Raw genomic sequence first — 15,310 nt, 5'->3', positions numbered from 1 at the left:
CCCCCCCCCCCCCCCCCCCCCCACACCTGCTTCCTTTCCTGCCTCCTTATTTCCTCTCACTTCAACCGCTGGGCTCTGAAGTAGATAATCATCCCCGAAGGTGATGGAAGACTCTAATTGCTGTCACTATATTTTCATATCGTGAAAGAGATTCCAGTCAGGCACAGATGTCAATTTGGTGTAATTTTCTGAAATGCTATACTTTTGTATGGAAGCAGAGGTGGCAGATTAACGGCTCGTGGAAAATGCTGTTGGCGCTTTCGGGCAGCATAACTGAAGATTTAAATGTCCGTCACTGCAGAACACAAGTATCTACTTTAGTTTGGAAAGTGGAGGATTTTAAAAGTAGAAATAGATTTGTTTTTTAGCTACTCTGTGATGCAAATAACTGCACTCTACTTGAAGTTATTTTGCGGGGGTTGGACACTTTCCATCATTAAAAGAGAAACGTGTCGTGAAATGTATGTAGTAAACATCAACTAATTGTTTTATTGTACTGTGTTCTTACATGACAGGACTATGTGAAGGTGTGAGCCAAGACTTTTTTTGGTACGGCGAGTAAAAACTGGTCAGGTACGGACAGCTGATATTGATTTAAACGGCAGTTTTTATTTACTGTAGGCAAAGTTCTTGTACAGCTGCTTGTGTGACAACACAGCTGTTAAGGATTCACGTCCAAACTAAATATTAGCCATGGTCACGTGGCGGGTCAAGCTGCAGGGTATCAAACTTGTGATAGTACGTTAGCTAGCTAAGCTAACTGCAACTTATGTTGCTTAACAGGTTGCAGTGTGTAAAGTTGCACAAACTTCGACATAATGAGAGGCCTCCGTGTTTTGCGTCAGACCTGGTTTGTGTGGTCGTTGTGACAGCTTTTACTCGGTTACTTAACGCATCCCGTGTAAACTCTAATCTGTCAAATTCATGATTTAGTATTGTATCTCCACTCATGTATTAAATTCTCAGACAAACAGAAATAGAAAAACATTAAAGTATAACACAGTTTCAAATAAAATGTAATCGTCACCCTTTTGACGCCACTCTGAACAAAACTACATCCATTCCAGATTTTTAAAAATCAATTAAAGGCAATTAAAATAGTTTTACGATCACTGAAGGTAAATATGGAATTTGGCCGTCTCTTGTCTTTTCTCTCTCGTCTGCCTTTGCTCATCTACATACCTTTAAAAACTGGAAGAGCCTTCACTTGATTCAGGAGCTGGGAAAGTATACGATGTGTCTTTGTTCTGCGTAGCACTCGTATCTGTTGTAACTTTCGGGCAAATTCAGTCTGTTGAAGAACTGACGTGTGCTGTGATGATCTGTGTAATTTGTCAGTGAAAGCATGAAAGAAGTTAGTTTAGTCAGAGAGACCGGACGCATGATGTTTCTAGGAAAACATGATTCTCGGTAGTCTAGACCACTTCAAGCTGCTGTAGTGATGTACAAAGTGCAGTTTTCAGCTGCTGTCAAATAATAACACTCTGCTACAGATGACTCTGTCAAGGCCCAACTTCACAGCAAAGTCGATGCTTTTAAGGAACCAAGAAGAAAAGAGTGTGTCACTCTCTTCATGAAGGGTTGTCTTGGAAAGGGAACAGTATGTTCAAAGATAAAATCATAACATATCCACTTCTCACCTTTTTTATTCTGTCTGTTTTCCTGCTCTGTCTCCCCAGATGGCAGCCAAGATGGGAGGAGACCAGATGCCCAACATGAACAGCTCCCCTCCGGTCACAGACCACTCCCTCTACGGCTTTGGAGGTCAGAAACGCTCACTAGACAATGGAGGTAAGAGGCCTTCAGTACCAACGCATACATGTCCCATTTGCACGTCTGCAGAACGTTCTCATGTATTGATCTATGTTCAACTGTTAATGATCAGCAGTCTGAACGTGGCTCGTCTCATAGTTTATGGACCTGGTCATACATACAGAAGGAGCTATGTTTTTTAATGGAGTATTGAGTATCTTGACGCTGCAGTGTCGTGAAAAACGTGTCATTCTATCTTGCTGTCCGTCGCTTATGTATGAAAGATTTCCTCCATTTCATGTCCATGAAGAAGAAACGCTAACTATTTATCCCGCCGTCCTCTTGTCTTGTCAGTTGTTTGTATGATAGTTCAGCCCTGAAAGCAGGTTTAGGTTTGTTTGGCACTGTTTGCAACAACGTGTCCTCGGTTGCTCTCGGTGAAGGCTGTCCCACCATATTGGGGGGAATAACAGAAATGGTATCTTTGTAGCGCTGCAGTTAGCTCTCAGTATTTAGTTATCAAATGTACAAATGTACTCACGGCATTCCCATTTTATCTTCCGGCCCTGTCCTCGTATAAACGCGGTACACCTCCTGTTTTATATTCATAGCTGTTCCGTTTCCAGAGGAAGTGAAATCAGTGCAAACGACCATAAAATTGATTTGAAGTTGCTAGATATCAACTCAGGTGTTCACGTTCATGGCAGCACATCCTCCACTGACCCTGCAGGACCCTTGCTTGGTGCTACCCCGTCAAAATGCAATTCAGGACCAGCAGCCATTGACCCGGCTGCTGCCTCTCTTTTTTTTTTTTTCTTTTTCTTTTTTTTTTCTGAGCGGCTCTGATTGAAACACTCTCAGACCTGATTACCATGCTGGTGGAAGCCCCCCCGCTGTGGGTCAGACACAAACACGGAGGATTGGCAGCACCACATCCATCTTGCTCCCCTCCGTGACTCGTTCCTTTTTCATTTTGCTGCTTCGTCACTTTCACAGATATTTACAATAGTTTATTATTAACCATGATCTCACATTATTTCTCTGGTGTTAATTGGTTTGCTTCCCTCTCACCTCTCTCAGTAGGGAACCACCTCGGTGCAATGGTACATCAAAGGTGAGCAGAGCCTCCTCTCGTCTGTGTTTCTGTTCGTTTTGATGCACTTGCTTGTCTTCTTAGTGTTTTCTCTGTGCCTCATTGAACCCTCTGAACCCAAAGCTGTTCCCGTCACATTTTACTCACTGTGGCCTCTTTTCTCACCTGCATACACACTACTGGCCCACCTGTTATATTGATGTTTAGTCTTTCCTTGTATAAACTGTGTAATTCAGACACAAGATGCACTGTTTACATTTGAAGTAGTTTTGCACCCAAAAGAAGAATGGAATCATTAAAAAGCAACATCTTTTTGAGAAGCTAGAACCAGAAAACGTTTGTAAACCAAATTTAAGAAAACTATGATTTAACTCATAATTTCTAGAGCTGAACTATTAATCGATTAGTTGATCGACTGAAAATGAATCAGCTGTTCTGTTCTGTTAATGATTTAAATCTGAAATGCATATTTTCTGTTTTTTGTACGCCCTCAATGACCGTAAACTTACATCTTTAGGTTTTCCATCAGAGCAAAGAAGCAATCAGAACACTCTATTGATCATGTGCTAATCTCTCCAGGGCTCTCGCTACAGAAGACTATAAAGTGCCTGATAAGATGGTGGGATTCAGTAAGTAGCTCTTCAGTTCATTATAATCGGTATTAATGTTTCATGTAATCACCAGTATTGACGTTCTGCTCAGTTTTTGGGTCACTGCTTAAGGCCCCTGTCTAAATTCAAAAAGGTGTCTAAACTGTCTCTCCCCTGCTTCTGTAGTCATTGGAAAAGGAGGAGAGCAGATCTCAAGAATCCAGCTGGAATCGGGTTGTAAGATCCAGATTGCTTCAGGTGACTAAATGCGTTGTCTACGCCCCTTGTTTCTGCTTTAGGAGATCCATTGTGTCTCCTCAGAGGCCAGAACCATGAACAGTAGAATATGGGGTCTTTTAAAGATTGCCATTATTTCCCTTTTGTGCAGTAGTGTTGGAAATGTTTCGCAATAGTAGATTATCACAATGAATGTCAGGCGTTTTACTCTGTCAAGTTGGTTGTCTGTCAATTGACATAACAAGCTGCCCTTATTCACAAATAAATAACATAGACTTCTCTTTAAAACATCCCTGTTACAGCTCATAGTGTGCTACTTCTTTCTTACCCGCTTGCTTCACTGATTCCATGACTTCAGCTTTGGTTTGGTTGTAGAGTATCGCTGTGAGATGAATGTTGTATCTCGGTTCCAGGGAGTGCAACATACCACGAAGGCTCTGACTCTGTGACTGAGGAGGGGCGCCAATCCTTAGCAAAAAAAAGTTGCGATCTACTTCGTGTCGAGTGTCGGAAGAAGAAGCGAAACGCTTCCATGCGATCCGATACTGGTGTTAAATTAAGAAGATGTATTTCTGATATCTGTGCTCACCTTAGATCAGAGTTTAAGATGCGTCATGGTCTAATATCACACTTGTGTGATGTTTATATCGGATGCGAGCAGTTTTTATAACCAGAAGCCAGAAGAACAGTTGCAGTTGTCTATTAGCGTGCAATAATCTGACCTTTTTCCTCCTTGTGTTCCCCTGTGTGCAGTCTCTTTAACTGTTGTGCTGATGTTGTTGCAGACAGCGGAGGCATGTTGGACCGGCCCTGCACGCTGACTGGAAGCCCAGAGAACATTGAGTAAGTCTCAACTTTGACAGATTTGCACAAAGTGTGCCCTATTGTAGTGACACAGAGGGCATGAACTCAAATCTCTTTTCACATCTCCACTTAATCAGTCACTGAATCACCTGAACAACTCTTTCACATTTGACAAAGAGAGATGTGAGTGGAACTGTGGTGATGAATGTATTTCTTGCCCCCCCACCCCACAGTCAGGCCAAGAGGCTGCTGAGTGAGATTGTGGAGCAGTGTCGGTACGGTCCAGGCTTTCACAGCGACATGGACGGCAGTTCCATCCAACAGATCCTCATCCCCGCCAACAAAGTGGGCCTCGTCATCGGCAAAGGAGGAGAGACCATCAAACAGCTGCAGGTCTGCTAGTAGACCACACTGAGTGAAACACAGCTCTACTCTGTTAGTCGGCCATCGTTTATGTTCTTAAACATTTGACTCACAGACTGGACTAAACACAACTCTACCATAACAGTTTTATTAGGGTTGCCAAATAAATGTGCAGAATTTCTTCCATCTTGTATTTGAGATTTAAAGTTGCAGTACACCTTTGAGTCATATGAGGGAGCCTGGTTGTTTTTATTGCTCAATAATCAGTCTATTTATAGCAGTTATACAATGTTTGTTTTACTGAGAGGAGAAAAACAAGAGCCTGTTATCTCTGGCTAAATGAATGTATTTTTTAAAGTATTTAACATGTGCATATGTTTTCAATAACATATTTATCAAATGTATATATCTCTGATGGATGTATCGTGATGCGGAAATGGCAGTAAAAATGGTCAGGAACGTTTATTTGCCCACAAATTATGATTCATAGATGAAGTGTGTCACAATGTTTTGTCATTTAGTCTGGGAAACACTGATTTAAACCACATTCTTGGCATACTATTAAACTGAAATAGCCCCCCCCCTAAACCTGGTTCTGAATTGAAATCGGCTACAAATTAGTATGAACCCGGTTCTTTAATCGGTACTTTAAGAAACCAGGAAGTGAGTTTAGTGCATCAGAAATATGGTTTTGGTGTATTTATGGTCTGGGTTCTGTCTATTTGTAGGGGTGAGCTCTACGGCTGTCTCTCTCTCTCACACACACACACACACACACACTCTCTCTCACACTAACCTAAGCATCATTTTCACATCCTTCATAGTTATTCCACTTCTGGTCGAGATGGCCAAGATTACATCAAAATATAAAACCTGTTCTTGGAGATGTGGCAGAATTTGCTCCCTTCAGCGTGAATGGTCTTTAGAGCCCCGGGTAACTCTATGGTGTGTTTCTGCTCGGTCTGATTGTACCCCTGCAGGAGAGGACAGGAGTGCAGATGATAATGATTCAGGATGACCCCATGCCCACTGGAGCAGACAAGCCCCTGAGAATCACTGGGGATCCCCACAAAGTGCAGGTCGGTCACAGAGGAGCTCAGTGTGCGCTGCGATGCTGCCAGTTTACACTCAAGTTTACACATTTTATACCTTCAGCGTTCCAGTCATTTGAAAGTCTCTTTGTTTTTATTGGGAATTCCAGCTGGACACTTAAGATTCACATTCTTTGTTTAAAAATAATGTTTTAATAAAGATTCTGTCTTTCAATCGTCTTCATAGCAAGCCCGTGAACTTGTGATAAAGCTCATCCGAGACAAGGACCAAGGAGACTTCAGGGTGGGCCGGGCAGACTTTGGATCCAAAATGGGGGGAAGCAGTCTGGATGTAAGAGCTTTTGTTCCACTTCTAAAAATACTGTGATTCTATTCATTCGCATCGGATATTTTTGCAATCTTTTCTGAATTCTTCTCTCTGTCCTCTTCGTCCAGGTGGTTGTGCCCAGGTTTGCAGTCGGCATCATCATCGGCCGGAACGGGGAAATGATCAAGAAGATTCAGAATGATGCGGGGGTCCGGATCCAGTTCAAACAAGGTAGGAGGAAACAAGGCCTGAAGTAAAGTAGAAATGTGTAATCCCTAAAGACGGATAATGTTGCCTCAGGAATAGAAACAAGTTGGACGTTGAGTTTCGCATCTGGAGGCTGATATGTATTCCAGTCCAATAATCCCAAAATTCGTAATTTCTTCCTTCTTAATCCCTACTCACTTGAGCTGTGAAATTCAAACCTAAAGTTAAACAATGTCCCGAGGCTTTTACATAATGAGTTGTATTTAAAGCGCTCAAAAGTAAATACGTATGCCGTCTTACGATGGTTACAGACCTTTGGTGTCCCTTGTTTGTCGTCCAGATGATGGAGTCAGTCCTGACCGAATCGCTCAGGTGATGGGTCAGCCAGACCACTGCCACCATGCGGTCCACCTCATCAATGAACTGGTCCAGACTGCTCAGGTTAGTGTTTCTGCTTTCATCCTCTCTGTTTACATCGCTCCAGTAAATATGATAAAAAGCTTCCTATCCATTAAATGAGAATCTCTAAATTTCCTGCAAACTGCTCGGTTGCATCAAAACACTGTTGCTGCTTCCCTTCCCGTAGGAGCGAGATGGATTTGGAGGTGTAATTGGACGTCGGGGGCGAAGTGACTGTAACATGGGAAGCTCTGGAGGACTGCAGGAGGTGACCTATGCAGTACCGGCCGATAAGTGTGGACTCGTGATTGGCAAAGGTAAGGAACAAGTTTTCATTCAGTTTCATAACTCAGTTTAAACGTGTTGTTGCTGTAAGTTTGTGCTTTGTTTGTATAGCTGAGACTTTTTTTGTGAGCGACTTCAGTGTGAGCGTGCCCGGTATAAAGAGTCCATCAATATGAACAGTCTTAATAAGAGTATATCCAAACGGCCAGATTGCCTTCTCCCTTTAATAACTGAATGCAGTTTGGTGTTCTGCGTGAAACTGATGAGAAGAGGGGGGTGAGTGACCACCCTCCTATTCTCTCTCCAGGCCTCATGTATACAGCACAAGTGGCATTCATTGGCTTCACTAAGGGCTTAATGACGGGGATAATGCGTGTAATGTGACATTAATTGTTAAAGGTGCATAATAACAGCCCTCAATCATGTGGAAGGCTGCCTGGCATCTAATGAGGGTCTTTCAGCCCAATAGAGTGCAGCGAGGGAATGAATAGAAGGAATTAGCTTATTGGCTATTCATGCCCACTCTATTGCCAGCTATTTAAAAGTCATTGACCATTGCATTGGAAGGAGCTTGTGTGTGTGTGTTTGCATGCATGTCGCCTTGGTGTGTGTGCGTGTGCGTGCAGTTGTGGGCGGGTTGGGAGTAGGCCTCTTTACCTAAGATAAAAACATGGCAATAGAAATGTCAAGTGGCTTTTGTGCATGTAGTGGGGCGAGGGAAACAAATAAACCTGGGCGTTGCGTCCCCCTCTCTGCGCATTAGCATATGAAGTGGGCCAATATGGTGGAGATGGCGGTGGGTCTGGGTGCTGTCAGCCGTCCCTTAAAGGGTGCGGTGATTAATATCTTTACGATGCCATATGCAGCCCGTTGCCCCTGTGCTCTGACACACACACACACACACACACACACACACACACACACAGCTTGATGAATCAAGCCACCCACCAACCTGCTCACACTTTATCACAGCCGTGAGTTCAGTGCAAGAGCCGAAACAAGCGTCCAACAACTTAACTAAAAATCTAAACTCAAAGGTCCACTTACTATGTTTTCCAGGACTTTCAGTCGCTTCTCATACTGGATGGAGTTCGCTCATTTGAAAGTTTAAGTTTGCTTGTTTTGAAAGCTAGTAAGTGGACTGTAGGTGTTGACATTTATATGTCAGACTCTACTGCTTTTAATGTGAAGAATGGACTTTTACTCTATACCCCTGATGATTCAAATTGTTTTAAATCCAGCCTTACATTAGCTAATCTTGGTTTCTCACGTTTCACTTTGATATATCTGTATTCATCTTTTAGAAAAGTAGTATGCTGCTTGATTTTCATCTCTTCTTTCTTGTACGGCTGGGATGAAATACAATGTTCTTAATTGAATCGTGTTGCGAAATTATGACATGATGTAGTTTTACAAATTTAGTCGTCAACTTCATAATAATTGGTAATTAAAATGTAACGGATAGTGTTTAGTGAGATTTTATGTGAGAGGGTTGGTGGTTCAATCCCCAGCTCTTCCTGTCCACATGTTGAAGTGTCTTTGTGCAAGAGACGGCACCCCAAATTGGGGATTTGTGTGTTTCCTTCCTCAGTCCAGAGACGTGGAGCTGAGGTGGATTGGCGACTCTAAATGTCCCGTAGGTGTGAATGTGAGCATGAATGGCTGTCAGTCTCCGTGATAGACTGGAGACCTGTCTACGGCGGACCCCGCCTCTCGCCCAATGACAGCTGGGACCCGGCTACCCACCCCCCCCCCGCCCACCCGTGACCCTCTAAAGGATAAGCAGATAGATGGATGGATTATCGGTTAATGTTCAATGGCTTGATTAACTGATCATGTCGGGTCTAGAACAGGGTATAACATACAGCAAACTTATCAGAACACATGAATAACATAGTGGAAAGTACACAAACAAACTACACTTTTTCTTTTCTGTAAGTTCCCCTGATGGAGTTATCAAAAGCAAAACAATCTTTCTTAGTGGAAGTTACTACACGTCTTTCCTAATTATATATTGATATAAAAATACTCTTCTCAACACAATATTGATTTTAAACCATACTGCCCACCTCTAGTTCCATGTAAACACTACTGTTGCGTTAGGAATTAGCTCGGTACACATTCTGCTGTTGTTGTTTTCCCTCGAGGCCGGAGAGTTTCACCCCACCAGCAGCTAACCAGTCCATCGGGTTTGCCCTGAATGCCGTCACCAGTTGCACTTTTGTGTCCCCTCCTTTTCTCCAGCTCACTAAACCAGTCTCATTAATAAGGCCCGTATTATCTGCCCTCACTACAGCCCAGTCCATGAAATGAATAGTCGGGGTCTTCATTGCACTCTGCCGTCTGACTAGAAGAGCTCATAATGGCTTCATTAAGGCAGAAGTTTAATTTGGTTGACAATGGGTTAATGGGCCCTGTGCAGTCTGTTGGCAGCCAGGGATCGGCTGCGGGAGGAGGAGAGCTTTTTTGATGAGCGTTTTCATTCGGAGGTCAGCCGGGGTCATCCGAGTGTCAGCCACAAGTGAACAAATGTGTAATTGATGTTGGGACAGCCCCGGTGTCCCCCCGGGAAGCACCCTCAGCCTTTTTTCCTTCAGATGGCTGTTGTGGAGGGGGGTGGGGGTGGTTGGCGGCGTCTATATGCTCCCCCGTTCACTCCCTCCTCTCATCACAGAGGACAACACCGAGTCAAGAATGAAAAGGGTAAAAGAGACAAACGATATCCCAGAAGGAGGATACGCTTCAATTTTGGCCCTTTTCTCCTGCCCGCTATGTTTAATTTCTCCCTGCTGGTGTAATTGCTCTCCCCACACGTCGGAGAGCTGGCATCTGATGCAGCGGAGGGGGGGTGCAGGAGATGTCTCCTTTTGTTTCCTGATTTGCATGGATGTTGCCACAGAATGGGTAGATAAGTGGTGAGACGCAAGCCGGAGTCTTCATAAGGTAGCTCTATCGCACTGGCTCAATGCTGCGGTCGTATCATACTGGATGGATGGATTCAGATATTAAAGACGTACAAGCATTCACCTCTACGCTGACGATTACGCACTTTACGTTACTAAAGTCACGGTTGTTCTTTGTGCTGCGCTCCTTTCTACATACAAATGATGGTGTTTTGTGAAGAAAGAGCGCTTGAGAGTGAAACCCTTTCTTCCTTCTACGTGAAGTAGGCGTTATCAGTTTTATTGTTGGTTTCAAAACGTAGGAAGCGACGTGCCAAAATTCTGACATCAGAAAAGTGTGGAAAGAGTTTCAGATGCTGTTTGCTGTCTGACAAGAAGTTCATCTTATGTTAATATCTGTGTTGTGAAAGTCTTACGTGAGTCGCACAGTTTGTGATCATATGTATAAGTTTATTAATCAATTAGACGATTATCAAGGTAGTTGAGAAGTCATTTTCTAATTGTTAAGGCCATTTTTACCAGTTCTTGGTTTTCAATGTGAGGATTCTTTTTGTTTTCCGTTCTTCTGTGAAAGTTAAACCAAATTTATATATTTTTTTAGACAAGACATGTGAGAACTTCCTTGTGGGCTCTTGAATAGCTGTCTGTATTTTCTGACCACCTTATCAGATCAACCAATAACAAAAACACCTGCTAGTCGCAGCCCTAGCTAAATACGATGCATCCCTCGCTGCGTTCCCCAGGTGGAGAAACCATCAAGAACATCAAAGAGCAGTCTCGTGCCCACGTGGAGCTGCAGAGAAACCCGCCGCCCAACACCGACCCCAACGTGCGCATCTTCTCCATCCGAGGCACCCCTCAGCAGTTGGAGAAGGCCCGCCAGCTGATCGATGAGAGAATTGGGGTAGGTGGTCTGGCCCAGGCCCCAAAAATCTATTGTCTGGCCCGATATTCATGAGCGCACATGTCAATGCGGAGAGCTGCCGGGTTGCTGTTGTGCTGGTGGCCGGCAGGATGTCACCAGAGGTTAAACATAAAGAATCCATCAAATGGACTTAATGGAGTGCATCAGCGCCCGGCCCTGCCCTCTGACCTTGCCTGTTGGCTCCCTTTTTAAACACAAGTGTGGTCCCTCACTCGCCTCCTCTTCCCTTTCTGTGCTCTAGGGCCCAGGAATGGGGGGCAACAGCAGCTTCGGTATGAATCCCTACAACCAAGGACCAACCACTCCTCCTCAACAGTATGCTTCAACTTCTCCTCAAACCGCCTCACGTTGTCGTAAGAAATTGATTGTCAACTTTATTACTCACATTGAATTGTCTTGTTTATTTTTACATAAGTGGGGCTCAGACCTTCATGACTGGTGGAGGAGGTGGTGGAGGAGGAGGAGGAGGAGGAGGAGGAGGAGGAGGGTGGGGTACAACTTTTCAAATATGGCAGCCTCAAGGCCAACAGGACCACAGTAAGTAAAAAGCACCGAGAACTGACCACGTATGACTAGAAATCTGATCCGTTCCCAGCTAGATCACTCGGCTCAATGAGGGAACAAACTGAATTTATCGTGTTGCCTTTTTAAACGTGGCTCTGAACGCGTGGCCAGTTTTCAGCAGGCTGGGATAAGATGGCGACGCTCGCTGTGGCTAACCACCTCTTTCCTGTTCAGACGGATTTTAAATTAGCTGTCGATGGAAATCGTTAGGAAACGGATGAGAGCAGAAGGTGAAAAGGGAAACGCAAAGGCCACTGTCAGTAACTGTGGTGGTGTTATGTGTGTCTGGTTTCAGGTCACAATGGATCCCAGACGAGCCAGATGGACTGGGAGCAGTATTATAAAAAGCTAGGCAAGAGAACGGGATATTTTTGTTGTTCCACAGAAGTTTAAATTTAAATCATCCTTTTTTTGTTAAATACAAGCCTGATGAAGCCATTTATTTACCCACCATGTTAGAAAGATGAGCATACATCCTGCTTGCAACTTAAGTTTAAAACTCTGCTCACTAAAACTAAAGAGTCAAGAGGGGAAATGCTGTGTTTAAGACTTGTATTATTTTAAAAAACAAAATTGGAACTCTTCCTTTGTTGGTTTTCAGGTCAGCAAAACCAAGCCCAGAGCTCTGCTCCTGAATACAGCAAAGGTTGGGGTGAGTACTTGTGGAAGTGTTTCATTATGAGCTCAAACCTGCAGGTTGACTTCATGCATTCGATTCTGGCTCCTCTGTTTCCTTCCTGACTGTTGTGTGTTTTTTCTTCCCCTTCAGGCCAGACAGCTGGTCCTGGATCTCAGCAGACCTCTAATCCTGACTACAACGCCTGGGTTGACTTCTACAGACAGCCGGTGGCCTACTTCAACCAGGGCGCTCAGCAAACGCAAGCCCCGGGCCTTCAGGTGAGAACCGGCAGAACACATTGATCAGGAGGAGGCTGGTAGTCCTGATTGCCAACAAATCCCATAAAAAGAGCAAAACCAATAATGTTAGTCTGTTCCTCAGTACATGACTTTGGCTCTCAGCTCCAAACCCATTGGTTCCTACTGTCGATGTAAACTTTAAAAACAAGCAACTACTTTAATAATGTAGTCTGTGAAAGGAAATGTGTGCTCAATGGAGCTCGATGGCACAGTTCTTACTGGTTGGATTGGTTGAAAGTATAACACATCACCTGATTTCTCTTTAAATGCGAGTGGAATCGGCTGCGATGTTGATGATGAACAAACTGTTTTTACTCTCAGGATCATTAAGAGGCGACGGGGACTGACTTGAATCACTGAGGATGGAAACAACCCTTTTTTAACGGAGGGTTCTAGATTTACAACGCCTTGAAGACTTTTTTTCTTAGTGAGAAACACTAGCTGTAGAATGACTTATATGATAAAGTAATATTTCTAAAAATCAGGAACAGTTATTTGTTACTAAATGCTTGTGTACACTGTTATTTTGAATAGACAGTATCTGGGATCCCTTTTTGGACTTGAGAGAGCTGTTTCGTTTTTTTTCTATGTTTTCCTGTCTTTGACTCCGATTGTACCGCCAAAACTGACCAGAGTTGTAACATTTCAAAAGGCAATATGATCTATTTTTTCTAGTTCTGTTTGAAATGAAACCATGATTATGTGCTTAGCAGTCTTGAATACCGTGTTGTCATAAGATGTTTAACAGCGAGTGTGTTCAAATGTTTTTTCCTTTTACATAATTCAGTGAAATGAAACTGTGATGTTTTGTTACAGGAAATGTATTTTTGTTACACGGTTTAAAAAGCGGGATTAGTGTCGGCCAGCGGCAGTAGTTCTGATTTAATTCCTGTTGTGCATTGTATGCTGTTTTTCATTGTCATGTTATTGTACTCTGGTTTAAACAAAGGTGCAATATCTAATTTCCCTTTTGAAACAAAGATGGGTTCTCTAATATTTTGACAGACTTTTAACTTGTAGTTTTAAGATGTTTTGTTTTGTTTTTCAAATGGAATTGTCATCGATAATGTATAACAATTATCTGTTCCGATAGGATTTAGGGGGATGTTGCAAATAGCTTTTTTGCCTTTGCTACCTTGTAAAACTATGTATATATGCTCATATATTTGACTGTTAATTTAAAATATATATGTTTCATATATATATATATACTTATATAAAAACTATTTTTTTTCCTGTGATCAGTGTAGCAGGAGAATTGTCCCTCTTTTTCTGTTCTCTTACTGACAATGTTCAAAGATTGTGAATGTGTGATTTGAAATTTGATGTTGCATCTTGTTATGAAGAAAAATAAGCGATAGATTTTTGTGTATGTTCTGTACCTGAACTATTCAAGACTGCTAAGCCTCTGTACTTCTACCTGTGTAATAATTAATATAGTATTTTTATGTTTTAAGTATTATGATCAAAAACTGTCTTATTTGGTACCTCCCAGTTCACCAACGCCCCACTGAGCCCTCGCTGTGGACTCAGTGGGGCGTTGGACTCAGTCCAATGCTAATAACTTTTTAATTAATTTTTTTATTTCTTTGTGTGATCTAATATAAATGAGATAAATGATGCATCATTATGGAAAAATGATTCTGGTATTAACGTCATTTCTTAATGAAAAGGGATATAATTTCAAAATGTCTAATTATGGTGTTTTCTTTCCTTCGTGTACAGTTAACATGTATTAAAAACATCCAGACTACCTTTATTGTGTACTGCTGATTACAATGTTAACACTTTCCTCAAAGGGTAATATAGTTTTTACTTCTAAGTACACATGAAGGTGGATTCTATCACCACAGCGCTGCCAGAAAAACAGCAAATGCATATTATTTCGACAGTTGTACAACTCCAAATCTATCACATACATGTCCTTTAATATTTCAAATAAATGGCACAATGGTTCCTGGTTTGCAGATTAAAATCGGTAGAGATGTTCTTTACTTGCTGCTTTATTTTTAGTCCTAATCTATCAGACAGTTACAATATTCTGACAGAGAAAAGCAAAAAAATTCTGTTGAAATTGTCAGTCAACATATGATTGTCCTTAATTCTTTACACGTGGCTTTAAGGGCTTTTGCTATAAAAACACAATATTTAATATTCTATCTTGTATCGGCGTTCAACTCTGGACCTGTTTCGTTAGTCTGTTACCAAATCTAAATCCATCAGGTGTGATGATTGCCATTATATACATTTAATGTTGACTCTTTTCTCATGTTTTCTTCAGGCTGCTGTTTCCTGTTTGCGCCTCTACAAAATTGGGTTTGTCTCTCAAAATGAACTCTGTTTCATGATTGATTTCGCTCTCATTGCTCGATTGTAGCAGATTTCCTACACTTCCATGTCTCATTGCTCCCTAAACAATCCATCTATCATTTCCATCCTTGCACATGTTAAATGTCCACTTGCAGCATCCTGTCCAGTCCCTCCTCCCCCTCCAGACCCCCCTCCAGCTTTGTCACTGCACATCTTTGCACTCAGCAGGGGGACTCCTTCCACAGTGGACCCTGCGCGGCCCCATACCGTCCACTGCATTGATGCAGTGCAGCTGTTTCCAAATCCAGCCCTTGATTTTGATCCTCTTCCTTCTTTTTAAGGCCGCGTCCCCGTGGACACTTCTGACCTGGTGGTCCATTGTGGCCGTCTAATGATTTAGTTGTTCCAGGATCATTCGCAGACTGAGGTTGAGAGGCACGATTATTATTCATATAGACTTTACTCGTACACCTTTGCTCCTTTGGGGGTTATTTTATGCTGCAGCATGTGAACCATCCTCCATATAAACTAGTTTAGAGGATACAGTGTTTCTCATGTTGTAATGTGGAAAACCCTTTGGGGCAAATTACATTTTATGCTA

The 15,310-nt window shown here is 42.6% G+C and overlaps 1 protein-coding gene across 5 annotated transcripts in view; it reads left to right on the top strand.

Moving 5' to 3' along the window:
- Nucleotides 1–14,153, top strand: part of fubp3 (far upstream element (FUSE) binding protein 3) — a 17,306-nt gene extending 3,153 nt beyond the window's left edge. The window contains exons 2-19 of one of the 5 annotated variants that reach the window (XM_031860186.1): nucleotides 1,680–1,791; nucleotides 2,833–2,866; nucleotides 3,425–3,474; nucleotides 3,622–3,693; nucleotides 4,458–4,515; nucleotides 4,710–4,869; nucleotides 5,820–5,918; nucleotides 6,118–6,222; nucleotides 6,327–6,429; nucleotides 6,746–6,846; nucleotides 6,992–7,121; nucleotides 10,736–10,896; nucleotides 11,159–11,232; nucleotides 11,333–11,454; nucleotides 11,777–11,833; nucleotides 12,083–12,133; nucleotides 12,251–12,378; nucleotides 12,721–14,153. In XM_031860186.1, the coding sequence (XP_031716046.1) occupies nucleotides 1,680–1,791; nucleotides 2,833–2,866; nucleotides 3,425–3,474; nucleotides 3,622–3,693; nucleotides 4,458–4,515; nucleotides 4,710–4,869; nucleotides 5,820–5,918; nucleotides 6,118–6,222; nucleotides 6,327–6,429; nucleotides 6,746–6,846; nucleotides 6,992–7,121; nucleotides 10,736–10,896; nucleotides 11,159–11,232; nucleotides 11,333–11,454; nucleotides 11,777–11,833; nucleotides 12,083–12,133; nucleotides 12,251–12,378; nucleotides 12,721–12,729 (1,626 nt within the window). In that variant the 3' untranslated portion in view covers nucleotides 12,730–14,153. Of the gene's footprint in view, nucleotides 1–1,679; nucleotides 1,792–2,832; nucleotides 2,867–3,424; nucleotides 3,475–3,621; nucleotides 3,694–4,457; nucleotides 4,516–4,709; nucleotides 4,870–5,819; nucleotides 5,919–6,117; nucleotides 6,223–6,326; nucleotides 6,430–6,745; nucleotides 6,847–6,991; nucleotides 7,122–10,735; nucleotides 10,897–11,158; nucleotides 11,271–11,329; nucleotides 11,455–11,776; nucleotides 11,834–12,082; nucleotides 12,134–12,250; nucleotides 12,379–12,720 lie in introns of all 5 variants that reach the window. The other 4 variants (XM_031860185.1, XM_031860187.1, XM_031860188.1 and 1 more) reach the window with 4 other exon arrangements.
- The last annotated feature ends 1,157 nt before the right edge of the window (nucleotides 14,154–15,310 follow it).

The sequence above is a fragment of the Anarrhichthys ocellatus genome, unplaced genomic scaffold, assembly GCF_004355925.1.
Source record: "Anarrhichthys ocellatus isolate YVR2014 unplaced genomic scaffold, GSC_Weel_1.0 scaffold23, whole genome shotgun sequence".
In the NCBI taxonomy this organism is placed as follows: Eukaryota; Metazoa; Chordata; class Actinopteri; order Perciformes; family Anarhichadidae; genus Anarrhichthys; species Anarrhichthys ocellatus.
This window is presented reverse-complemented; position numbering and strand designations above follow the sequence as displayed.